General features: G+C 41.5%; 1 protein-coding gene across 3 annotated transcripts in view; it reads right to left on the minus strand.

The window, feature by feature from the left end:
• The window catches only part of UROC1 (urocanate hydratase 1), a 46,121-nt gene extending 20,748 nt beyond the window's left edge, over positions 1-25,373 (minus strand). The window contains exons 1-12 of one of the 3 annotated variants that reach the window (XR_012589412.1): positions 25,233-25,373; positions 24,257-24,395; positions 17,351-17,481; positions 14,656-14,749; positions 13,476-13,535; positions 9,203-9,331; positions 8,219-8,280; positions 7,156-7,222; positions 6,404-6,547; positions 2,509-2,597; positions 1,969-2,031; positions 1,076-1,255 (exon numbers count right to left, since the gene is read on the minus strand). Coding sequence is in view for 2 of the 3 variants with exons in the window: in XM_074603359.1 (XP_074459460.1) it covers positions 1,076-1,255; positions 1,969-2,031; positions 2,509-2,597; positions 6,404-6,547; positions 7,156-7,222; positions 8,219-8,280; positions 9,203-9,331; positions 13,476-13,535; positions 14,656-14,749; positions 17,351-17,481; positions 24,257-24,382 (1,145 nt within the window). In the remaining variant the exon portion in view is untranslated. Of the gene's footprint in view, positions 1-1,075; positions 1,256-1,968; positions 2,032-2,508; positions 2,598-6,403; positions 6,548-7,155; positions 7,223-8,218; positions 8,281-9,202; positions 9,332-13,475; positions 13,536-14,655; positions 14,750-17,350; positions 17,482-21,398; positions 21,582-24,256; positions 24,396-25,232 lie in introns of those variants that run through there. The other 2 variants (XM_074603359.1, XM_074603360.1) reach the window with 2 other exon arrangements.
• Between the last annotated feature and the right edge of the window lie 324 nt (positions 25,374-25,697).

Here is a 25,697-nt window from a genome sequence, read left to right on the forward strand (position 1 = left end):
CAAAACAGCTGAATTTTCCCTTTGTTTCCAGTAGTGGAGCATACCCTGGGCTGCTCTCTGTGATACCATTTCCACTTAATATTATCTAGTTCTAATCTCAGTGCACAGTTGCATATGGAGTTGTACATGCATAGGTGTAACCTCTCTTGGAACTCTAGAGAGGTAAATCAACGCCTGCTAATAAAATTGCCTTTTTTTTAGGTCATAGCTAGCTTGTTAGAAATCAGTCCCTCCCAAAAATTTATGTTTCTGTTACCTTTGTCTTAGAGTAGTATGATACAGAATTGGGGAACGGGAAAGGTCCTTGTAGGTCCCTCATCCAAAGGCAAATAGATGATATGCCAGTATTCTACCATCTACTGGAAAAAGGTCTCCAGCAGGAATGTTCAAGGTGAACAAAACCAGAATAGGAGCCATACAGTCTCCAAAGTACCAGTTGATAACAACAGTACAGCTTGCTGCCTCTGGTCCACAATTCTTTATTTATGTACAAGTTATGCCAAATTGCTCTCTTTATAATGTCCAGTTGCAACTTCCCTTGCAAATTTGTCAACCAGGAGTAGCTCCCCGAAATCAAGATGCTAACCAGAACTTAGTTACAGTTGCAGCAAGCTGGGAGCAGTGATGGGGGAAGATTGTCCCCTCCTCGTATCCTTCCTTAAAGAACCATTTCTGGCCACAGCTGGAGGCATGGTAGGCTGGTTGGACTTTCTGGCTAACCCATTGGGTTTTTATGCTCTATTCAGTGAGGCTAAATCAACTGGTAGACTACTTGGAATTGTACTTATTGTCCCAGATTTTTAAAACCGAATGCAATTTAGGAATTTATAGAAGTGAAATAGATCATCAGTGTTCAGACCTCTGATCTTATACACTAGAGACTATTCCTAAAAGGCGATGTCTGACAGATTCCAAGCGATAGCTGATAGTTGGGAGTTATTAGTACTGTAGCTCTACTCTAGATTTCTACTGAAATATCAAAGAACAGAAACTTCTAGCAAGAAAGACAAAGATCTGATCACTTGCAGAGCAAATAAATTTAAAGGTTAAAAACATGTATTTCCAAAATATTTACCTCTCTTGTACCAGGGTCCGGAACTTCCCTGGATTGGTGGAAAGGAGCTGCTTTGCTTCCTCAAAGCCAAGCTGTACGGGATAGTATCCCCCACTGAACGGGTTATGGCACGAAGTTTGGTCGGACCCCAGATCAACTAGCAGCTCTCCTGTTGTGTCCAACTCGTATACCAGCCTCTCCCTGGGGAAGACAACGGAGTGTTTGAACAGAAGCTGTCATTTCACATTCTAGCTCCTCTTTCAGGCGAGCTTCGTCCACCCCAAGATGTTGTTTGTAAAGGTATGCCCTTGGCAGGCTAAGTCCTTGTTTTAGCAGTCAGGAGGTGGGAAATGATGGCGCTGAAAGTTTAGGTGCAACTTTTATACTTCACGTTTACCTGTTCAGAAATGCTGATAGGTAAGTCAGACACCAGTATGACATACCAGTATTATTGGTCAGTCTCAGCCTTCGGTATATGGTGTGACAGCAAGATTTACCATTGGATAAAGCCTCAAGAGTGCCAGAATTTCTATGCATCATCTGATTATTTTTATTCAATCAATACCTCAATACTTCTATTCTTCACTGAAGTCAAAGACATTTCCTTGCTACCCAATTAGCAAGAGGTTAGAAGGAAAGGGATAAATTCTTCGTCTAAGGAAGAATTTTAGGAACTTATTTCCCTAAGAAATTCATTGCTCCATAAGAAAAGGAGAAGGTGCATGGGAAGAAACTGGGAATTGGAACTCCAGGATGAAGACCCCTCTTTTGACAATTCAGCTTTTCATAAGCATCTAGAATAATGAACACAGCACTAGGTTTAATGCCTTTTCTCTTCCAAATTTGAGAACTAATTCCAGGTTGACTAACAAGCAAGAGCACTAATATATCCATTATCCATATATAATACTTACCATAGATCTACCACATTCCCATGGTAACCCAGACTAAGAGCAATTTTATTCTTTCTGGCATCTCTAGAATAGATTAAAAAGATTGGTTGAAGAAAACGCACCTCATGTAATTCCATCTTGCAACATACAAATCACAGTCAAACCCAGCAAAAAAGTCTACACGTAGTTTCCAACACTCATCTGGGCAACAGATCTTTCAACCTTTATGCAATTGTTAATCACTGATTTCAGAAAGCTTGAGCGATGCAAGTGTAACATTATTTGTAATTGCTCTATGCATATTCATGAAACTGAACGAAGACACATTTAACATACATAAATGATATGAAGGATTGGTAGTGGCTTGCAGTAAGTATTGGTGGTCACTAATAATGACTGCTGCTATTTGGAAGGACGGATTCACATTCAAAAGCAGACCTGGAATAAGAAGGTGTCTCTCAACCCCTTCCATATGCACACTAAAATGGCACAACGCAGAAAGGTGGGAAGTGGGGATTAGGAAGCAGAGATAAACCCACCGAATTACGTTACAAGTCATACCTAAGGCGAGCAATGCAATGGTCCAGGTTGTTAGAGATTTCCATCAGCCATCCCTGCTTGTGACGTTTCAAAAGTGCTGCTTCATCAACCTAAGAGAAATAGCAGAGATCTTAAAACTCCCGTTTTCTCTATCCAGTCACTTCTACCTTTAGTTTTCCAGTTTGCCTGCAAGAAAGAGTAGCAAATAGATAAAGGGAATAGCCCTGCCTTGGCCTTCAGAATATGGAATAATTGTTCAAATACTTATTTTTTACCTCTGATTTTTTTTTTTTTTTACACTTTCTCTTGTCTTTTATTCCAGGCTCGAAGCAAGGGGGAAAAAAAAAAAAAAAAAAAAAGACTTTTTGATACTTTTTGATACTGCTCACTTCCCAAAATATTTTACAAACTGAAAGTTATCATTAAAATTGTACAAGATACTCTTCTGCTAATTTTAATTATTCTTAACTCTTCTGCCAATTTTAATTATTCTTATTGTTTTCTTTCCATGATTACATTGAAAAAAACTGAAGCCAAGATTTTTTCAATTTATTTTTCAAATCTGGCTATTTTCTGTGAAAATAAAATTTCTATTTAATTAAGGATTTTTTTTTTTTTTTATCAGCTCACAGATAGACATTTCTACCAGACTGCCCAGGGTGAAGCAGTGGTTTGCCGAATAAAATTGACCCTCACTTTTGTTCTTTGCTGGCTGAAAATCTCAACCAAATATGGAAAAGAAAAGAGGAAAGCATTTTCTTGTCCCAGCTGGCTAATGCCTCTGAAAAATGGAATGGATCAAAACAAAACTACATCTTTAATTCCCTCTTGTTTGAACTTTGAAGCTCCAAACAAGCCCAATCCCAAATCCATATTCTCTTCTGGGCTCAGCTTCTGTGTCAGTGTGTATATGCATGGGAGACAGCTGGATGAAAACATAAATGGATAGACAAACTGTGGAGGCTTTGGCACAGATTCCATATTAATGGTTCAGTGTATAAACTTGCACGTCGTTAATACTTTTATAATGAGCTATCAGTGGCATAAAGCAAGTGGCAAAATTAATTCAAGCCAATTTTCTGTAGTAGCAACGGATTTAAACCCCCACAGTGGTGTGTGTGCCTAAGAACACAGATCCTGAGTATCTTCTAGGATTTCATTAAAGCATTTTTACTTCTTTATAATCCACCCCCATCACGTTCATTCTATTATTTCTCATTAACAAAGTATTTATATGTAAATGAAATAAGGTCTGTATTCAGGAGTCGCTTGAACACCAGGAAACCTTTTCTTTCCTAATTATTCTTAGCATGAGAAACCTTCCATCATTTCGTACATCAGTAATAAAGACTATCCTTCCAAAACCCCAGATTATGATAATATCAGTGTCACTGCCAATGGAACTATTCAATAAAGTCAGGTGCCACAGGGAACAGCTTCTTTGGGAATTATTTAAATCAGCACAGGAGGAAAGATAGTAAATGGTCTGTATGAATTAGAGGAATCTGGTTCATTTAAAGCTCAGCATAACACAGATCAGATCTATTTAAATCTGTTACCACATCCTACATACTTTACTTCAGCCCCCTCTCTGACAGTCTTAGTCTTTCACAGACTTACTAGCATACTCCAGAAAACTAGCTTCCTTTGAACCACGCTTTCAAAAATATGCTTATTTTTTTTGATCAGCATCTCAGTAGTTTAAAAAAATTGCACAAACGCTGAGCTAATGTCACCTCCAGTGTAACCTGAGAGAGCTTACTGCAGCTCAGAGGAGCTAGGCTGGCCCTCCACACAATTATTTCATAAAATTACAATCTGCTTCCCGTCAAACAGAAGAGGTAAAAGACTTGCACCGTTAATCCCTTCTGTCTGAGCTTCAGAAGCCCTGGCTGACAAAATGACATCTCTTGCACAATTCATCAATGTCATTTGCATAAATAGTTCCTTAAATAAATAATATGTACATATATATAGCTGTCCACATGTGCTCCTGAGACTCATTTCCGACAAGGATCATCTCACAGGAGATAAAAACCAGGCGATATTCAGCCTCCTGAACAAAATCATCTGTAGCCGTGGAGATGAAAAGGACAAAGGACTGCTGTGAATCGCATTCACTGGAATCTTTCTTTTGTATTCTAGCATTTGAAAGATCATGGTGACAGAGTAGAAGCCTGAATAAAGACAATTTATTCAATAATAAATTCAATAAATTTGTTTCATCTGCAGGGAGTAATTGATGAGATCTCAATTACATGCAAAACTCATGTGCTAACAAAAACAGTCTTGCACCATCATTGTAAAGCAGATGAAACTCTAACCTTCCATGAATAAGACCCGAGCTAGCCAAGGGAGGTCACATTTACTGCGTGCCACGTGGGCAGTCTGACCCATTACGTTTTGAAGTTTAATTATAATTACCGTCGGTCAGACTGCAATATTCCTACCCTTTTCATCATAGCAATATGCCCACAGCAGAGGTCTGCCAGCTAATTCTCTCTATAAATGACTTTGGCTGAGAAGGCTAAACTCCCACTCCAGTCACTCCCACTGGAGTTTACTTCTCCAAAATCTCTCTTCCGCTGGAGCAGTAACAAGAGCTCATCAACTGCAGGTAGTCAAAAAAAAACCAACTCAGTCCATTTTGGTCTGTCCTGTGTCTGCTCCACCAAGGACATTTCCCCAGTGGACTGAATTCAAAGGTAGTCGGGAGGAAAGAAATGCATGGAAATGTTTATTGTTTCCCAGTAGTCAATATCATTAAAGATATTCACCACCATTTTCACAGAACTGCAGAGCAACATTTTCTGTTAAAAATTGTTGCAATGTTTTTGTAGTCCATCCTTCCACCCGATTTGTCATAACAGAACCCTGTGATAAGCATAATAGCTGGAAAATGCAGGTATTAGGAGAACCTAATGTTACTTTTTTATATGAAAGTGTATTTCACTCAAAACTCACAGGCACATATACTTAACCAAGATTACGATGTTAGTGTTCGGCATTACATATGATACCTCAAGGATATCTGTGGGTCCAGTGGGTCCTATGGTACAGTACACTGATTGCTTGGACATTAGCAGTCCCTGAATCACAGATGGTTATTAGATTCTATTTGTTTATGGGAGAAAGTGCTGGGCTATTTTAATATATTTGGAACAGAGAAACATTACATCAGGATGAAAGACTCTCTACAAAGAATATATGCTGTGGGTGAGCTTCAGGGAACAGGGAAAAATGGAACTACGGAACTTCTCCCCCTTAGCAGAACTTACCTTCGTTGTCTAGAAACTGGCATTCTCACAAGTGCTTGTGATTATCCTCACCATCTTCATACCCAAGCCAACCTTAGAATACCCAGTTTTACAAAATCCCATTGACTTCAAAGAATCACAACACCAAGCAGCTTCATTAGTCCCCACCTTGATGAGTGAATCATACCAACATTTTTAACAGGTACTTTCCATTGCACCTGATAAGGGTGCCAGAGGCACTGAAGATCAATCACAATGTAACTAGCATCTTTTTAACATAGACTTTTTTGGCACTAAGAGGCTGCAGTTCCCGTGGGAATTACCTGTGGATGTTGCACCCTTTCAGACATGAAATGAGGGTAGCTCAGGCACTGATAAGGGCTCATCTGACAGCATCATTCTGCGTTATTTGTGAAGCAATCATAAGAAGGTACAGCCTGTATCCTTACAGTCTGATGCAGTGAGTGAACAAATAGAGGGTGAAATAGCAGTGAAAAATGCTCAGCAATGAAAAGGACAGACAGATCTTAGAAAAGAGGGTTTTTTGGTGGTTTTTTTTTTTTAGTTTGACTTGTCAGGTTACTTGAGATGAAGAGAACGAGGGTTCTGATTCAGCACAGGAAGGAGGAACGACAAAATGAAAGCAGCATTGCTCTCACCTCTGCAATGATCCCCACGCACCCAGCGATGACTGCAGCCTTGGCTTGAGCCCCACTCATCCCTCCGAGACCAGAAGTAACAAACACCTTTCCGGACAGGTCTTCTGCCTTCAAGTAGCGACGGCCTGCATTGAGCACTGTCAGCTGCACACAGCACAATATAGCTATCATCAGGAGCTATTTTTCCTAGAGTCCCTACAAATTAAAGATTTTCTGTCCCTTTTGCAAACAGAGCTTGAAACTCAGGGGTGACTGGGGTGATGAAACTGTTTTAAGCTTTTAAGAAGGAAACATATTACAAAGTGATGTTATGAAATCATCTGTCCCGATTAGGTTTATTTCTCTCACCATGAGATAGAATAGAATAATCAGTGGTTCCCAACATGCTGCTCTTGGGGTATAGAGGCTCATTCAGGATGGCTGCAAAAGAGAGCTGAGCTAAACAGCTAAGAAAACAAGCTAAGAAAATGTTTTTAAACACATCTGGTCAATTCATACTTCACTTATTGTAGCTAGATATGAGCTCAGATTGAGGCCTTGATTGCAGATTCCTTCAGGTCTATGTTCTGGATAAGATGCCATGGACATCCTTCCACACAGTGGAAGGACACTAATTTTTTTAAGGAGCGGGCAATGAGAATTTCTTTGATAGCCAGAATATCCTCTCAGAGCAATCCAGTCCACTCCAGTCACTGTGGGAGATACCTTCCTCCAAAAGGTATGGAAAAATGGACCTTTCCCCAGTTTCTTACCACAGTCCCATGGACTATTCCCTGAGGCCCAATGTAGCAGTAGCTCCCTGCAGTCATCTGACCATACCTAGCAATAGCAATGAACACAGTTATACCACACGTTACCCAGGCTGGAATGAATTCTGCACATGTCGACGTATGTCTCTGGTATAACAGAAAAAAAAATGTCTGTGCTTTGATTTGTTGTTAAAGATCTGCTGTTATCAAATTCACAACTTAATTGAGTTTATTCATTAGCAACACACCAACATGTTTTCAGAGATCATTTAGCTCTTAAAATTGAGTTAAAAAATGCATGGATCAAAACACGGAGAGTAAAATTGTTCTGGCATTTAGTACAGGGACTAGGAGACAAGGACACTCCTTTTCACATTGTTCATATCTTTATGCCATTGGTTTTCAGCGGAGCTTGCGCTTCTAAGTCACATTGTCACTTTGAAGTTGTTAGCTCAAAATGGTTGTCCACATTCCTATGAAATTCCCAGCAAAGTGGCAAAGGATATTCTCTATTCATACCTGTTCTTCCAGCTTCCTTATCTGTACACACTCAGCTCTCCAGTGGTTTTAATTTATTCTCTCCATCGTACACAACAGAATAATAGTCCTGCTCATCAGCTAGATGAGCAATAAAAGTAGGTAAATAATCATTCAAAAAATATAAAAACCGATAACTTCCTCCTTCAAAGCTTTCCCTTAGCGCAAAGGAATGTTTCATAACTTGTGTTTTCTGTAGATTGCAAAACAACCACTGCAAAGTGGAACCAGCCAGTGCTATAAGTACGTTATGATTAAGGCTTCAGATCGTAATTCAGCCAAGTCCCACACATAAACCTAATGCTAATTCCTAGCAGACCTCAATTACATCCTTATATGTGTGGCTGAACATAAGTCAAACTCCTAAGTAATTCCACTTAAGCGTGCATTAATGCTTTGTAACATTAGGACTTTACGCCGCACAGTTGAAATCCATCTGCATTAGAAATTTTAACCAGCCACTGCTTGATGTCTGAAATACATTTCAGTTAAATATTTGATCTACTTTAATAGTGAGGTATCTTCTTACATTGTTACTCCCAAAGCAAACATCTTCTCGTATTCATCTCTGGTAGAATAGTTGGGAATAACCTAAGAAAACAATCAAAAGAAATCCCAGATAAGCAAATCAGAGACGTAAGCAGACCTTTTTAACAGCCTACATTTCTCTATGTCACACACATAGGAAAGCAGCGAAAAACAGGAAGAGTAATTCAGGTGGTTTAGTCCATGCTTTCTAGTATTAGAAAAAAGATGCCTGGTCTTTCTGGCAGCGTGACTGTCATGGAATCACAGAATTGCCGAGGTTGGAAGGGACCTTCCAGATCATCTAGTGCAACCATCAACCTGACTCTGACAAAAACCAGCACTAAACCATATCTCTAAGCACTATGTCTACCCACCTTTTAAATACCTCAAGGGATGGTGCCTCAACCACTTCCCTGGGCAGCCGGTTCCAATGCTTAATAACCCTTTCAGTGTAAAAATTTTTTCCTAATATCCCGTCTAAACCTCCCCTGGCACAACTTGAGGCCATACAAGTTTTAAGGAAAGCAGTTCTCTAGCCACAAGACTAGCCTGCAGAGAAACACATATTGAATGTCTCAGAAGACCAGCAATGAACCAATATGTTCACTTGTCCAGCTTTTCTTCCAAGCAAAGCAGTCCAGATATCCGAGCAATCTGATGCATAGTCATCTGTTTGCCTATTGAGGACTTTTAAATCTTTCAAACTGAGCCTAGCTGAACTGTTTTGGTCAAGAACATGCACAGCTCAGGCTCAGTTAGAACAGATGTCATCTAATAAGGAGAAGGTTGTTCCCTCCATCACTGCAGACCAGCACCCTTGAGGTGATAGTGACTGTACTGGAATAAATGCTGCAGAATTTGGACCCCAGATTCTCCTGTGTGCTCTTGTAAGTTCAGGTAGAATAAATAATATTTTAATTCAGCAAACACTTGAGAACTAAAAAGAAGAGGAGAAAAAAAGAGAAAACAAGATACTAATACCTACCATGCCATTAGTAATGATTAATCGAGGAGCATACTTATGGCTGGGAAAGAGTCCCAGAGGATGTCCACTGTACATTACTAGTGTTTGCTCTTCAGTCATCTCTGACAAATAGTGCATTACCAACCAGAACTGAAAGGAAAAACCAGGAAAGTGAGGGAACACGTTTCCATCTTACATTTATGTTTCTTTGTGAAGCTGCTAAACTTTGAGTATGAAGACAGCTATAGAGATAATGAGGTATATTCGCATACGGAATATCGGCCAGAGCTCTCGACACATTTTTGCTTTTAATAAAGTCCATTAAGAGACATCATTCAGCAGGAAACATAAATCACCAAATAGCAACAGTCTGAATAAGTTCCAGAACAACTCTCCAGTACAAACCCCAGAAATCCTTCATTTTCAAAGCTGTTCTAATTTTATCTTGAGGTTAACCATTTGGATCTGGCACTTTTCTGGCAATCTTTCTAAAGCCAAACTGCAAAATTTTCCCTATAAAGCAATTAAAATACCCATGCATGTTGTTGATCCTAACCTGAAATGGATAATTCAGCATCTTCTGGTGCTTGTCATCATTTCAAGAAATTGATATTACAATGTGCGCTTAAAAATGAAACACTTTTTCTTCTCAAAGAAAAAAATTCAGCTTTCATTATCAACAGTGAAGAAAGTCCTTGAGGCACCCAGGAGTACATAAATAAATGCATGTCAACTTTGTCTGCATAACTCAACAGATACTCTTGATGTATGCCAAAAAAATAGGCTTTGTCCATCCAAGCTGTAGATTTGACTCATAGATAGATGTCATTGTCTATCACAAAGCCCATTATATTCCACAGGACTTTTCGTATGTGACAACTAGGCCTGAGAGGAGCTTTCCCATGCAATACTGGAATTCAACAATAGCTTGAAACTAGAAGTTCTGGAGGGACACAGAGAAAGATTTGAGGGAAAAAAATAATGGACCTGCCGATCAAAGAGACAGCAATATCAGTTGTCATGGACATTTAACCTCTCTGTGTCTTTGATCTGAATTAAAAACAGTACAGATTTGAAGCCAGTCCATTCTAACCCAGCAGATTTCCAAGCTGCAAGTTAAGTTGAGCAGGAAAGAGTTACTAGAGTTACTGTCTTGCTTTTTACATTTTTGTTGCATGAAAAATGTTGAATAATCAAATTCTGGTTCCAGAACAGGTAATTAGCTGAACTCTCAACTCTTCAGCTGGCCAGGAAAAGCATTGTAATACAACCAGAAGCTGTAAGATAGTTAGATCTTGTTGCATTGAGAGGCACAACTGGGAAGAAGGAGGCAAAAGCCTTTCCTAGCTCAAAGAACAGTTCCGTTGCCTGCAGGCTTGTAAAGTTAGCTCTGGACAAAATTCTTTCTTTTAAAATTATTCAGAAAAAAGCACAGGTCTGCATGAATGATATAAACCAAACTGAACTTTTTCACTAGGAGCTTTGCAATGACAGATTTCCAAAAAGCATGTTGTTTTCAAGCCACAAACAGAACAAAATGTTCTGTCATAACCAAATCATTCATGTGATTCCTACTCTAAGTAAGCAAAAACAAAAAGGTTTTGTTTGTTCTGCTGTGAAAAAACTGCAGGTCATAGCTCTGGCTTGGATGAGAACAAGAGATAAAGAGAGTATTTCTGACTTTGGCAGTGCTTCTACTTCACCTTGTAGCCCAGCATCTGCCTAAGGCACGTCAGTCCAATACAGGCTGCTATATAAACTGCTGGCACTGCCCACATCAGAAATGCTGCAAAACTCATGCAGTTAACAGCCATTTACTAATTAATGCACAGAACAAAGAAATGGTGTGCAGTGCCGTGGTACTTTTCTTTTTAAAGTCAGAACAGTTTTGCCTCAAGAGCTGCCGAAGATTTCTACTTAACTACTATTTACTGGATTAGGAAACTGAGTTTTCTCTCAGCCACAAATGAAAAATCATAGTCAAACTGGGAAGAACAGCCAGGTTCCATGCTACAGTGAGGAATCCATTCCTCTCCCCTAATTGCCCCTTCATTTACGTGTTAGTTTTGCTTGGACTTTTTAATAAGCAAGAGGCCAGATTCAGGTAAAGCCACAACAAGGTGCATACATGATCCTTTATGGCAGAAGTTGGCTCCTTAAGTCAGCTTCTGCTTGTGTAAGCTACAGAACCATAGAATGGTTTAGGTTGGAAGGGACCTTAAAGACCATCTCGTTCCAACCCCCCTGCCCTGGGCAGGGACACCTCCCACCAGACCAGGTTGCTCCAAGCCCCATCCAGCCTGGCCTTGAACCCCTCCAGGGATGGGGCAGCCACAGCTTCTCTGGCAACCTGTTTCAGTGCCTCACCACCCTCACAGTAAAGAATTTATTCCCAATATCTAATCTAAATCTACCCTCTTTTAGTTTAAAACCATTACCTCTTGTCCTATCACTGCACTCCCTGATAAAGAGTCCTTCCCCATCCTTCCTGTAGGCCCCCTTTAGGTACTGGAAGGCTGCTATAAGGTGTCCCCAGAGTCTTCTCTTCTCTGGGCTGAACAACTTCAACTCTCTCAGTCTGTCTCCTCATAGGAGAGGTCTGATCATCTTCATGGCTCTCCTCTGGACTTGCTCCAACAGGTCCATGTGCTTCTTATGTTGTTATGTTGTCACTGATGTACCTGTAGAAGCTTTTCTTGTTGCCCTTGACATCCCTGGCCAGATTTAATTCTATCTGAACTTCAGCTTTCCTAGCCTGATCCCTGGCTGCTCAGACAATTTCTCTGTATTCCTCCCAGGCTACTTGCCCTTGCTTCCACCCTCTGTAGGCTTCCTTTTTGCGTTTGAGTTTGTCCAAGAGCTTCTTGTTCGTACATGCAGGCCTCCTGGTGTTTTTGTCTGACATCCTAAGTTGGGATGCATCACTCCTGAGCTTAGAGGAGGTTATCCTTGAATATTAAGCAGCTTTCTTGGGCCCCTTTCTCCACACGGCTTTATCCCATGGTACTCTACCAAGCAGATGCCTGAAGAGGCCAAAATCCGCTCTCCTAAAGACCAGGGTAGTGAGCTTGCTGTGCACCCTCCTCACTGCCCTAAGGATCTTGAACTGCACCATTTCATAGTCGCTGCAGTGGCTTGAGCTTCACATTACCCACCAGCCCCTCCTTTTTGGTGACAATATGGTCCGGGATCAGAAGGTCCAGAATCAGAAACCAGTATCTTCCCAGCATTCGGGAGCGATGCTGCCCTTCAGGGTGATGTACCTTTCTACCTGTGCCGTTTCTGTTCTGCACTGCAAAACTCAATGCCACATCTCCACCTGTCCCCACTCTGTGGCCTTGGGGCATACCAGAGGCTGCAGGAATTATGTGGTTTTGGTGTTCACAATAACCACATTTATGCCTTTCAGCAGACACTCAGGGCGGTTGTTCATTAAATGTTCCTCCTGCCACCACACACCTGTAGAGCATTCAGACACAGAACATTCCTTTTTCTTGAGAGAATAAATTGAGCTCATACAAAATGTAAGTCTAAATATGTTGCTGATGGTAAAGATCTCATGAAAATATTTCCCACATGCATTTTGCAGTACCTGGATTAAAGCAAGTTTGTTTATTGCCATTTTTGGATAGAGAAGGAGAACAGAGATTATACAACCACACCTTAAACATCCCAGCTCTAATTTTTGACAGGCTTTTATCCCGCCATTATCCTCAGGAGATCAGGGATAACGTTGCTAGGCCTGACAGTAAAGGGCACTATGATCTGGCCAGCTAGCATGTAAATATTTACAGCTAATCTGATTTGCTTGGAAAATGACTCAGGATTGCACTTGCTTAAATCAAAACCTTTTTTTCTTTTTTTTATTCCACTATTTCTTGTGAAAAATGTTGCAAAAGTACCAGAAACAAGCAAGCAAAAGATACACCTTTTTGTTTCCTAGAATTCATTTTGACTCTAAATTATCTGTGCAAAATACACAGGCACATACAAATCTATCAGAGAAAGACAAAAATCTGGTTTTTACATCACAATGTTTATGTGTAACAATGCTTACAATGTTTATGGTATTATGTTTAATATTTCTGTTGGGCTGTCTGCACTCTTTTTACTAAATAAAGCTCTCCCTGTCTATGCAGTTCGTAACCGAGCATTCCTCCATCCAGACAGGATGCTTGGGAGTATTTTGAGACAACGACTGCCAAGAATTATCACAAAGTGCCTAAGCAGAACGTGCGTGGGGGAGGGTGAAACTGGTTTCGTGAATCAAGTTGCAAAAGCAGCAATGTCCTACCTGCGCCCAGTTGCTGAAGACCTGCCCATTTCCTCCATAAGTGACAAGCTCCTGAGGAAACTGCAGAAGACAATTTAACAATAAAGCACACACTTTTGTGAAACATTTCACCCTATCTCCAAGCTATTTTTCTAATCTCAGTAATAAATCTTTTCTATAGCTTATTGCATCAACACTCTAGATTCTTGAAATCAGCAAATGCCATCATAAAGGCAATAATTTAAGAAAGAAAAAGAAAAATTCTTTTTCAAAAGGAGATGTTTGTTATTGTTACAATGGTATCTTGGATGCAGAACGCTACAAAGTGATTCCTGGACTGCAGTTTCTGTAACAGACAGACATCCCCATAAAATCCCTTAAACAGGGACTGAGTGAGCTTACAGTTTGGTTGCTACTGGCATTTACATTGGAAGAGTCTACGACCAGCAAGGCATAGGTGCATGGCCTCTCCCCTGCCATTTGGAAAAACACGCATTACACTGGGTAGTGCTTGTAAGGATGGACTTTGGTCCTCTACTCATCCGGCAAATCTGTCCTTGAGGGACGAGCTTTCAAAGATACAGGAAGCATTAGCACTAATTTTTTAACATATGTTGTAGGAGCAATGTACTAGAGCTGAGCTCTGCCTGTCTCACAGACAGTGACCAACCTCCTGTATATGGGGGGAGCTGGAGTGAACCTTGTTGGTGTTGTAGGAGACCTCAGAGGTCTGAGAGAGGACCAGGACCCACTGTGCAGGACTAACAACTGCACACAGCAGGAAACTAAAGAACGTAATACAAAAGATCCCAAACCTCAGGAACCAAGACATAACCACAAGAAAGTATAGAATCACCAATTAGTCCCTTGCCGGCTTAGCCTCGCAGAAACGTCCTTTCTAGCACATCGCTCTGTAAGGAGGCTGCCTTGGCACTACCGAAATTGGGCTGCTCAGCTAACACACACCAGCCAGCCCTACAGGTACAGGGACTGGCATGTACCTCGGAGCACAGAACCGGCAAAAGGCCTATGAACAAGTAAAATCCTATTCAATCCATGGAAGAAGGATCATCTGCACAAGGATTAGTTTCACCCATACGCCTACATTCTTCAGTTTCTATGTCAGAGCACACACAGGAAGTAACTTGCACATTTGCTGCTGCCCTATGAATCCAGCTTCCTTATTTTCGCTGTACCTTACCTGAGCCACCGAGGGATCCAGGTTATTCATGATCATCAACATAATGGCAGCAGCTGATTTGGTCTTGCAAGGGTAGTCTCCTATGGGGTACGCTCTGAAACGGCAGTCACAAAAGTTCAGGAGAGACGCTCCGACTCACAAGGACAACCACAACAGCACACCCCACAGAGATATCCCCGCATGCCAACACATTTGTTAAATTGCATTATTCTTATCATTTGCTGAATCAGTTAATCGCAATCGGTTATAAACATGGTGGCCAAAAGCTCTCATTGCTTTTTAACTGGATTTTCTGGGGGATGCTGGAACTGGCCTCTGTAACATAGTTGCCAGGCCAAGCAGCTAAGTCCTGCAATGCCAAGGAAAATAGCATCAGTGGAAGTTGCCTTCAGGCTCATCAGCCCTTGTTATTTAAGATCCTATCTAAGAAAAACACCCAGCTTGAATTCCAGTCCCAAAGAAGCTCTCAAAAACTGAACTAGTTAGGAGAAATATGAGCCTTTTTACTGAATAAGATGTATTTTCATCCAGAAAGTTGAGAGGTGAGGTATGGGAAACCCTCACAAAGGTACTCTGAGTCAGGTTTCCTGGCACTAATGTGCTTCAATGCCAACTGCTGCAATCACCTCACTGTTATCTTCTCCTCCGCCATCTGTTTGTTTTATCAAATTGCTCTAAAATTTCTAGTCCTAGATTTATACTGTAGCTCTTCAGGACAGTTCCTTTGCTGTGTTTGCACAGGTCTTAGCACAGTTGTGCTGAGGCCTCTAAGGTATGATATCAAAAGAACATATAACCATTGAACAAGAGGTTTGCTCTTTCCCTTTCTGTAAGCAACACCACCATTACAGATTCTGGAAATTCCTAAAGGTAGACAGGATCATTTGACATGGTTTCTAAATTATCTTCCTTTTATTGGACCATAGATCTTCAGTGGCTAGACACTTGCTTCATACAGGGAAGACAACTGAAAAGGTTAGGCTAACAAGTGCCAACTACAAAAAAAATTGGACATCCGCTGACCAGCTCATGAGCCAAGATCTGGAATGTATATTCCACAGATTTAGCAAATGGACTCCCCCCACGATCATATGCACTTTATCCTAGGTTTTTACACATGGATACTAAAACAAATGCCTTGTAGTCATTGCCAAACCAGGAGGGAAAGCATTGGAGTTTTTCCACAATACTTTTTTTTATTAGTGTTTTCTGCTTTTCTAAGCTTGATGAGACAAAATAACAGGATTTCAGTGGAATAATAACAATTCATCAAGAGGAGCTATTTCCACATAATATTGCTCGGAACATAAGAAACCCAAAGTTCAAATAGCAGCTGAGTGTGCTGGTATGGGAACACGGCTGTCAAATGGAACAGAACCAAGTCAGGCTGTGCTCCCTGGGACATACAGAACAAAAATCAAGTACTACCAGACTACAGAGAACAAAAGGCATTTTATTAATCTGAGACTGTAAGAATCTATTCAAAAGAGTGATCAGTGAAATGGTCACAAAGGGAAAAAAACTATATGAAGCTATCTAAGAGTCACTGATGCCAGTGATGGAAACAAGTGGGTGGACTGTCTCACCCAAGCCTACCTGGAAGGTACCCTCATCTGCAGTTCAGGACTAGGGTCCTATGAAGTCCAGCTCTGCAATATCTTTCAGACAGTCTTCCAGTTGTCCTACCCTTAGCTGAATTCTGCAAGAGCTGACCCCAGACTATTACGGACAGAACAGAAATATGGATGTCTGTGGAAATCAGAGTGCTTTCTAGTTGCTTGCTGTATTCAGATTTCTGTACAGACATTAAACAGGCCCCTGCTGGATGCAAAAAGGAATCAATCAGTCTAAAAAAATCAGCTAGCCCCTGGCAGCCCTCTCTACAACTGTTCTGCTTCACAAACATTAGCCCCATCAGCCCTAGAATGAAGTGATGCTCCAAGGTCAACTGGCACAGCATATTACAAACCAGGGTCAGATACAGGTTCCAACGATGGAAAAACACACTGTGTTTCTTTTAAGCCCAGAAGGCCTTCTCTGGGACTCTGGGAAACGACCAGCCACTCACAGCAGGTCTCAACCCATCCACCCACCTGATCTTACCTCTTGGTTCAGTTGAGACTCGACTTGCAGCAGCTCAGGACTATTGCAAGTTTTCTGTCCAGGTTGCAATCAGAGGTCTCTGAGTAACGGCTGGCCTCTAGAAACTACAACTTGCCATGGGGCAGAGCACGTGGATCTCTGGGTATGGTAAAGCTGGCATTATCAAGCACAAAACCTTGCACAATCCTTTCCCTGTGTTAAGTGGTGCTGAGCTTTCCAGCGGCAAGACTGTCCTGGCCCTGCCACAACCTATCCAGAAGGGTACCCACTGTCTCCCTACCAGTCCCATGGGACTCTCATGAGGACAGAGAACAGGACGGAAGCTGGAGGATGGTGGATCGCTGTTATGCAGCTTTACAGAAGAGCATCCCAAAACATGCAGTATCCCTCACTGAAAATGAAACCACTGCTATCTAATGTCACACAGAACATCCAATTTATGCAGACGATGCACTTCATTAATATGTTATGACATGACATCTACGAGAGCTAAATTAGGAAGCAGCAATGCCACTATTTAAAGGTCAGTTTCACAGGTGAAAGCTGGTAAGCAAATGGCAGTCAAATACAACGAGAACCATCCAGTCCTTACCTCATCTCAATATCTGGAAAGAATCTGTACATATAGATATGGCCATACAGCCTGAGTTCTTCAGCAAATTCCAGTGCCAGCTTCTTTTGTATTTCAGGTGGGAAGTAACGCAAGGCATTGCGCAAAGCCAGCTGCCAAAAAAACCAGAGAGACACAAATATCGAGGTAAAAGAGAAATGGAGGTAAATGGGTGGCCCTGAATGATAATCAGGCTCAGCTGGAAGCCTGCCTAAGGTATCACAAGGATGACATAATTTAAAAGGCCGAGCTCACACCAGGGGAGCTCCATTCCTGCTTTCCTATTGAAGTGTTTCCACCTGCATCTTTCCTTGTAGATTCAATTGCTCTGCACATTTAACCCTCCTCTTCCCACCCTTTCACCCCCAAAATCTGCATGGAGAGACCCTGGAGATTTGTTAAGTAATGCTTAATCCTATCAATATCAGACACGGACGAATTCCCTCTCGCAATGCTAGGGGGCACTGAACTACCAAGGAAAAAAATGTTCAGAAATCCTTCGACTGAGACCCTGAACTCCTAAAGACACTGAAGACCCTGCTGTACTTGCCATTCAAAAAAGGGATCTTAGCCCTGCGTTATGTGACATACTCCCAGATAAAGATGTTCTTGGGCTAAGTTTTATCAAAGATTCACTACATTTAGCATCCTAATGTATTGCAAAGGGTGGCGGTTTACACTGTTTTATTGATGCTACAGGTATCACTTCCAAATTAGCTAAAGTAATTACTGAATTAAATTCTGCAGATGATGCTATGTGGCTTATACTCCCGATTGCTTTCAAAGACGTTACCCATGGTTTGCAAAGTACAGTGCGTCCTTTTGGACAAAAGAAACCATAAATAAATCGCTACCTTGAGTAACAGTATGTTAAGTCATGTCTATTTGTTCCATTTGAGTAAAACCATAATGAGAATAAAGATTTTGTATCTTTAAAAAGCCAATTTCATGCAAATACGTAAAAGATCTTGTAAGTTCCCTGACAAATGGCGACACTATGCAAATGACTTTTAGTTGAGGAGATTCACAAGTCATATGGAATTTCACATCACCTTTAGGCTGATTTTTAATGGCTGTGGAAAGGAAAGGAAGGGATCAAGTTTGCTTCCAAATCTGATAACAGTGTACAAAACAACCAGGGAAGCCCAGCTTTGGAGAGGGCTGAGTATAGCGAGGATACCCCATGTTTGTGACACTTTCCGCTGGCAGTTCAAAGAGTTATGGAAGCAAGTATTTTCTGTGGGAAGTGAAGGGGTAGGCTGTAGTACAGGAAACAGGTATCTACAACAAAGGCACCTAGAACCATCCAGTCTAAGTATCATCACCATCCATCTTGGTAAGAAGTCCTGAAAAGCTCTATAAAGCCCTTAGTTCAGTAATAAACCTCCTTGTTCAACATGACTATGGTCTGGCTCTTATGGCTAGAGCTCTCCAGCCCCTTCATTTGAGCACGCTGGTCTCACATACCTTAGAGCAGACAGGAAGAACTATATCTCTAAATCTAAAAATGCCCAATACAAAGAGGGGTTTTTCTTGGCATACTTGCTATGAACAGGCATAGGGATCAGCCCCTTTCAGATCCCTGAAGCTAATACTGATTTATCAGCTGAGAATCAGACCAGTAAAACCTTACAAATTAGATTTGCCACTCCACACTGAGAATAACAAGGGGGAAAGCCTATTTACCAGATGAGCAAATACAACTTCCATCTCCAAATACCACTTACTCTTCTCTAGTAAGATAAACAGCCATTTTTCAAGGGCATGTTATTAATAAACACAAAAATCCCAGCTATATCCACACCATGTCAAAATACGCGGGGATTTTCAAAGTCAATAGCATCAAGCAGCCATCACAGTAGGTTCTAGATCTAAGAAATTTCTAAAGTAAGAATAAGATCACCTGCACCGCTTGCAACAACAAAAAACATTGCCACCTTTGGCATTTTGTCTGCCTAGGAGAACTACGGAGAACTATCAGGATGAGTGTTTTGCTTCCAGTCTGGCAAGGATCACCCAGTCTTTGATCAATATGTTATTTGTATTATAATGAAACTGATGGGCAAATATTTTTCTTCACCCCAAAAATACAAGCAAGCTAAATCCAATTGGATTTTCAAATAAATTCACTTAGACCGAGCCGCTATCCTATTCATGTTATACATTAGCAGAAGCCTGAATTTTGATGATGCAAACATTAGTGAAACATGAACTTGGATGTTATACGAAGGGTGGGAAGGACGCCTTGGTTGCACAAAGAGAGCTGATCTTATGCAAGAGGACTAAGACTGGGGCTTCTTTAGCTCAACGGAACAAAGGTGACATTTGATCACTGTCTCACTGCAGGATAAATGTCAAAGCAGGAAGGAGCTTCAGGGAAATGCTAGAAGAGGAATAAATAGCTGTAAATTAGCCATAAAAATGGAGTCTTGTGATTAGAAGAATTTAAATATAAGAGATTCTGAAACTGTCTCTCAATAGAAGAGCTAGGGCACTTAAAATGGCTTAGATGGAGCCTGGCTGCTTTATGAGAGGGCAATTACCATGTGCATCAGGAAGAATTTTGCATATTTGTTACTGAGTCATAAACTGAATAACCTGAGAAAGGCACTCAAGGAGCAAATTCAAATTGGCTGTTCATCATGCTTTTGGGGAAAGGCAATACGAGACCATTATTCCTTACATTTCATTAAAGCACCATATAAAACATTATCCTGACCTTTAAGTAGGATAGATTTTACCTGTAACTGACACATTGCACTCTGAATATTAGACATTGTGCATTTGATATTTAGGTATTCTCCCTGTTCATAACTTGCACTGACAGAAGTTTAAGCTGCATGTGCTCAGCGCCTCTGAAAAACTATGTCCAGAGTTCACTGGTGTCTTAAAAGAAAAATAATCAATTGCACTTACACTCCTGAGCCTGCTAGGTTGTTTTAAAAAACCCGCTCTGAATTTGCTGAGTTACTGATTCAGTTCAGCTCAGTGCAATGCAAGCATCAGATGCAAAGTCCTCCTCTTAGATCTGCCAGCTGGAGCTAACATTTGATTCTTGTCTTTAAGATCTAGTCACTGGTAGCGTGTCTTTTTTTTTTATTATTCACTGGCATTTATACAGCAAAACATGATGTTGCTGCCATTTAATCAAGATTCACACCTCTCAGTGTCAAGAAAATGTAGTCAAAAGAACACATCAAATCCTGCTCTTTTGATCAGCTGTAAATATCTTTTTTGTGATATTCTCTTGAGAAATCAAGAATACTAGCCTCTCTGTTAATTGATGTTTGCTGAAGAAGTAGTGTCTCCTCAGAAGGAATGGCATTCGTTTCCTTTTTCTAACATCATGGGGACTTCCAATTTAAGGATCTTGGGACACTCAAACACCAAGATTTGCAGTCTCCTTGTTTACTGAGGGGAAGGAAAGCATGAGGCGAGGAAGTGATTAACTAAACTCTACAACAACTTCATTCTTAGTTCTTCCCTTTCCGAGCAAAGATGTTGCTTGTCTCCCACTTGTTCCATTCTGCCTGATGATATCCACGCCCAGAATCCTTGCTGCCACTATTCTCTAAACAGCAACTGTAAAAACAAGATGGGTGTTTCAGGTATTATTCTTCCTGATAGGTCCCAGTTTAGATCAGCTCAGTTGGGAAGCAAACATGATGTCTGACTGGCCATTGCTATAAATGCCCTGTGGCCTGTGAAAGTTTAACCAAGCTCTTTATCATCCAGACATTCCAGAACAGGAGACAACAGGTTGGCCTTCCCAATCCACATATAAACTTTTAAAAGTGGCCTCATTTCTGGATGCATAAAGCAACCCGTAAGCTCAAATGTCCTGCTTCTTCTCTAGAAAGTTCAACAAGAACTTCAGGTGCTATGCAACTTCATGGACTCTAGTTTTCAGCTCGTTGTACTAGAATGTCAGGAAGCAGCAAGGCCCAGCTGCTCCCTAAGGAATATGGAGCCAGAGCAACACAGCCAGCAGGACAGGCACCTCACCAGCCAGGGCCCAGGCTCAGAGTACCTGAGGGAGGTGAGCAGGGCAGCCCAGAGGTGGCAGCCAGGTTCCACCAGGAGTCCAGGTCATCAGGCAAGATCATCACGGCATCAGATGTGCAGGTCTGGGGTCAAGCTAGGAGGGCAAGCCAGGATCAGGTCTGGTGATTTTTACCACAGAGAGATAAGGCTCAGAAATCACCAGGAAGGTTCACAGTGGCAAGTCAGCCCACAGGTTGGAGACCAGACCAATGCAGCCCATAGCTAGGCACAGAGACAACCTGTGACAGAACCAGAGACAGATGCACCTCCAACATAACTGAGGTAGGAGTCCCGGGCCTGAGCTTAAATGAAGCCTCTAAGCCTATGGGCAGAGGGCATGGGTGGAGACCTCAGTTGAAGCTCATCAAGGTCATCAAGGCCCATTACTGACCTCAGGGCCCTGTGACAGAAACACAAATGATACTGCAATCAGGTAGCAGATGATTGTGCTGGGGTAGCAGGAAGACCGTAACATGACTTGGCTCTAAGATAAGTAAGGGAACTGCTGCAGGGATGAAGATGTACCATTTTTTTCTGACTCTGAGCAATACTGAGAGGTGCACGTTCTTCCCAAACTGCACCAGCTTTGCTGGAATATCAATGAGTATTGAACACGCAACATCCTTGTTCTGCAAAGGACACACCATGCATAAAATTTTAGGGGTAGTTTCTTTGTAGCATATTTATATCAAGATACAGATGCTGAGAAACAGAAAGCTAGGGTTTCCTGAGCTGTGGAGAGAAAGAGAGAGGATGTGGCTGTTTCAGGCCTCAGGCAAAGAATGCCAAAGGAAGAGAACTCAGGAAACACATAAACAGAATCAGTTCTGAGAAATGACTTGATTTATCCAAGAAGATTAAAGTTGGTATGATGGGAAGAATTATATACCTCTTCGGCAAGCCCCAAAACACACAGAACTTCATAAATCTCACTTACAGGATTTCTATTATAACCACAAAAGGAGGCCCAAGAAAATAAAACATTGGCAGTGCTAAGGTTTGTTATTGTAGAAAGGGCTAAAACTGGAATGAAGGCATACGAAGAGAGGGACAAATACTGAGGAAATTAGCAGAGCATTACTAACTTCACTTCTGTCAAAGCTTCCCCTGAGTACTTCAATTAGAAAATGAACACAGTGTCATACAGAAAGATAAGCCTCACAATATGCTCAGCATTACACGCTGCCAACAAAATCTGGAAGCTTGTCTCGAGACTTAAAAACCACCTTGTAGACAGACAAACTTTTCTATAGTTGTTGCCTACATGCTTTTCTAAGCATGGAACACCTCTTAAAAGAAAAAGAGATTTGACTTTTCAGATATACAATAAATACCAGCTGAGCCTCTAACTCTGTTAAGAGTTTAAGGTGGAAGATTAAGAGTAAAATAAATCAGCAAGGAAGCTTTTAAATCTTTAACAGTCTAATAAAAAACCCAACTAGCATGACCTCTTATCACATGGGGTAGATAAGAAGGAGAGATGAGGGCAAGATGTTAGACAGTAGACTGGGACCAGAAAATCGCTCTACTGCCGTCTCCCTGCAACACTTAAAGGAGGCAGGAAACTATTCCAGTTTCTATACTGGGAGTGAGGACTTTGTCATTACCTTTGTCTTCCCAGCTAGAGAGTAAGGTTTGGCATCATTTTGAGAGATACCATCTTCTCTCCTGCAACATGGACTCCTTCATGCTATAGCAGACTTCTCACAGGGAAAAGTGATTTAGCAAAGGCAAGGGATAAAATAGAGACGATTGTCAATGTTCTGACACACATCGAAACTCTCTCCCTGCTCCTTTATCTTCACAGCCATCACCACACACCACAGCCCCCTTCTGCACGTTTAGTAGCCACACTTCCACAGCTCCACTTAGAGCTGTCCCAGGCACACACAGGATGCCTCAGCCATGAATGCTCCTGACATCGAAGTATATCCTCTTTGGATATCTCACAGCTGTTCCTCTTTCTACCCTTTGACTAGGCTCTCCTCTGCTTCTGGAAGTAGACTTCGAAAGAATTTGGCCGTTGATGCCAGTGGGGAACTCCCACGAAGGCAGGGAAGTTGCGTCCAACTTGTTAGTGGGGAAGGAACTTCTGTGTTCTGACCAGAATGTCACATTGTAAGTGATGTTACATGGGATGAAGCACAGACTTTCAAACACAAATTCCTAAAGATGTCCACCTGTTGCCGATTATTTTCTGCTGATGATTTTTTAAAAATCTCTAACATGAAATAATGCAATGATTACTTCAGTGTGTACGTAGACTATTCAAACAAAATGAGACAAGAAAAGAATTACACAACTAAAGACAAATAATTAACTCAACTCCCTGCAAACTTGCCTAAATTCCAGGACGCTTCAGACTACTGGTTAAAATAAATTATCTTTGGATCTTTTATGCAAATATACAGATGTGTAGCTTGTACTGTGAGGTCAATTTGCCACCTTTGATATTTATTGTATTTGAGAGGTTAGCTTTCACTCCCATACATATGCAGTATTTTTGCGACAGCATTCATAATTTCATCTCCAAGGAACAATGACGGATTGACAGCATTGAAGTCTAATGCCTCTTATTTAGCCATTTAAAGTCACAGAAGCTGTTGTGCAGCAAATCTCCCTCCTATCGACCTGCTTATCTCTGGGGGAGGAAGAAAGCAAGCAAGCAGAAGAGTTTCCAGTATTTTCTTCCATGACCCGCTGTAATTATAACACCAAGGAAATACATTTGCCACAAAGTTAGGTGCACACTCAGAAAAGCGTTCGAGGCAATCAGGTCTGCTGCCCCGAGCTGCATTTATCTGAAAGGAAGAGAAACGAGGCCCTATGAAAACTCCATGTTACCTTTTTCTCCTGAGCAGTGAGATTAGGGGTTCTCACGGGTGCATGGGGTATTCCTTTCCTCCGACCTCTGTTTTCAGGCAAAGGGTATAGAGGAAGGCCACGACAGATTTCCTTCAGGCTGGTCATAGCTGCTGAGGAACTATGAGGAGGAAAGGCAAGGCAAACTGGAGAGGTACAAGAAACGAGGAACAAAAGGTGCAGGCAAGGAAGATGCTGAGTGATAGAGGTGTACCACCACTGCGGGGTGATCTCGAAGAGGACAGCCTGTCCTCTGGCTTTTGCAAACAGGCCTGTCAAGCAGAGAGGGCAGGCGGTGCAGGTGACACACCTCCCCCCTCTGTGCCATGCCATTGGCTCTTCCCTCCTCCCCCAAAATGAATGATTCACAGTTTTGCTGTTTATTCTCTGGGTGCTTTGTCAGCTGGTGCTGTGCTAAGCCACTAGAGCAAACTCAGTCCCTTTCCAAATCATCCGATTCCCCCAATGTCCCAGTGAGAGTCACAGTCTGGAGCATGAACCTTGCCTGAGACCTCAAGGACTGTGCATTTACATTTCTATAGTTCAGGAACTGACTGAAGTTAATCATTATTATTCACGTCACTGTTCATACCCACTGTTCAGCTAAGACAGGCATTCTCTGTTTGACACCTCTAGGTATGGGCTGTTCCTCAGATCTCATCAGTTTGTCTTCTACACAACAGCGGTTGTCAATGATAACAGAAAAATTTCCCCCTTAGGTGTCAGCTCCTCTTAGCTCACAGGCACGAATGGATTTTAGTAGTATTTAACTGGAAATGTACTCATTAGCACTGGTAATGGTTTTCTCAAGACAGGCAATTACTGGGAGGAACAATTAAGGGTTTCAGTTCTAAGTCACTTTTATACCCTACAGTCAACAACAGCTAGGAAGTCTTACGGTATGGCCATTCAGACATCACAAGTCAATGAATATACTTCATTTTGATTTTCCACTTACCGCACAACATGAACTTTGCTCTCCATTCTGAGTTGCTGCTTAAATTATACAGGAGCTTCTTGACCTTATTACATCCATCGAACTACAACTCGTGGCCACGAAATTTTCTCAAATGCCACAGTTTAAGCCTGGTGAAATTAACTGGGAGAAACATTTCAGTTAGGAATGAGCCTAAAACCTAGGAATAAAAAAATTCTGCGTTTTCCCACAAAGGCAGCAATCAACAAGCGATGACAACAAAGCACAATTATTAAATGACAGCATCTCATTAATGTCACATTGGCTTTAGCTCTAGGACACACTGCACATCCCCAGCTCCCACTGAAGACGCTTCAGTTGAAAGAACCCAGAACATCCCAGGGGAGCTGAGCACACAGCATACTCAAACCCTCTGAAGGATACTAACTGTCATTTATGGCAGGAGAATTTTGTTTTGCAATTATCCAGTATTTTAGCTGTTTTCAA

This window comes from Larus michahellis, chromosome 10 (assembly GCF_964199755.1).
Source record: "Larus michahellis chromosome 10, bLarMic1.1, whole genome shotgun sequence".
NCBI lineage: Eukaryota > Metazoa > Chordata > Aves > Charadriiformes > Laridae > Larus > Larus michahellis.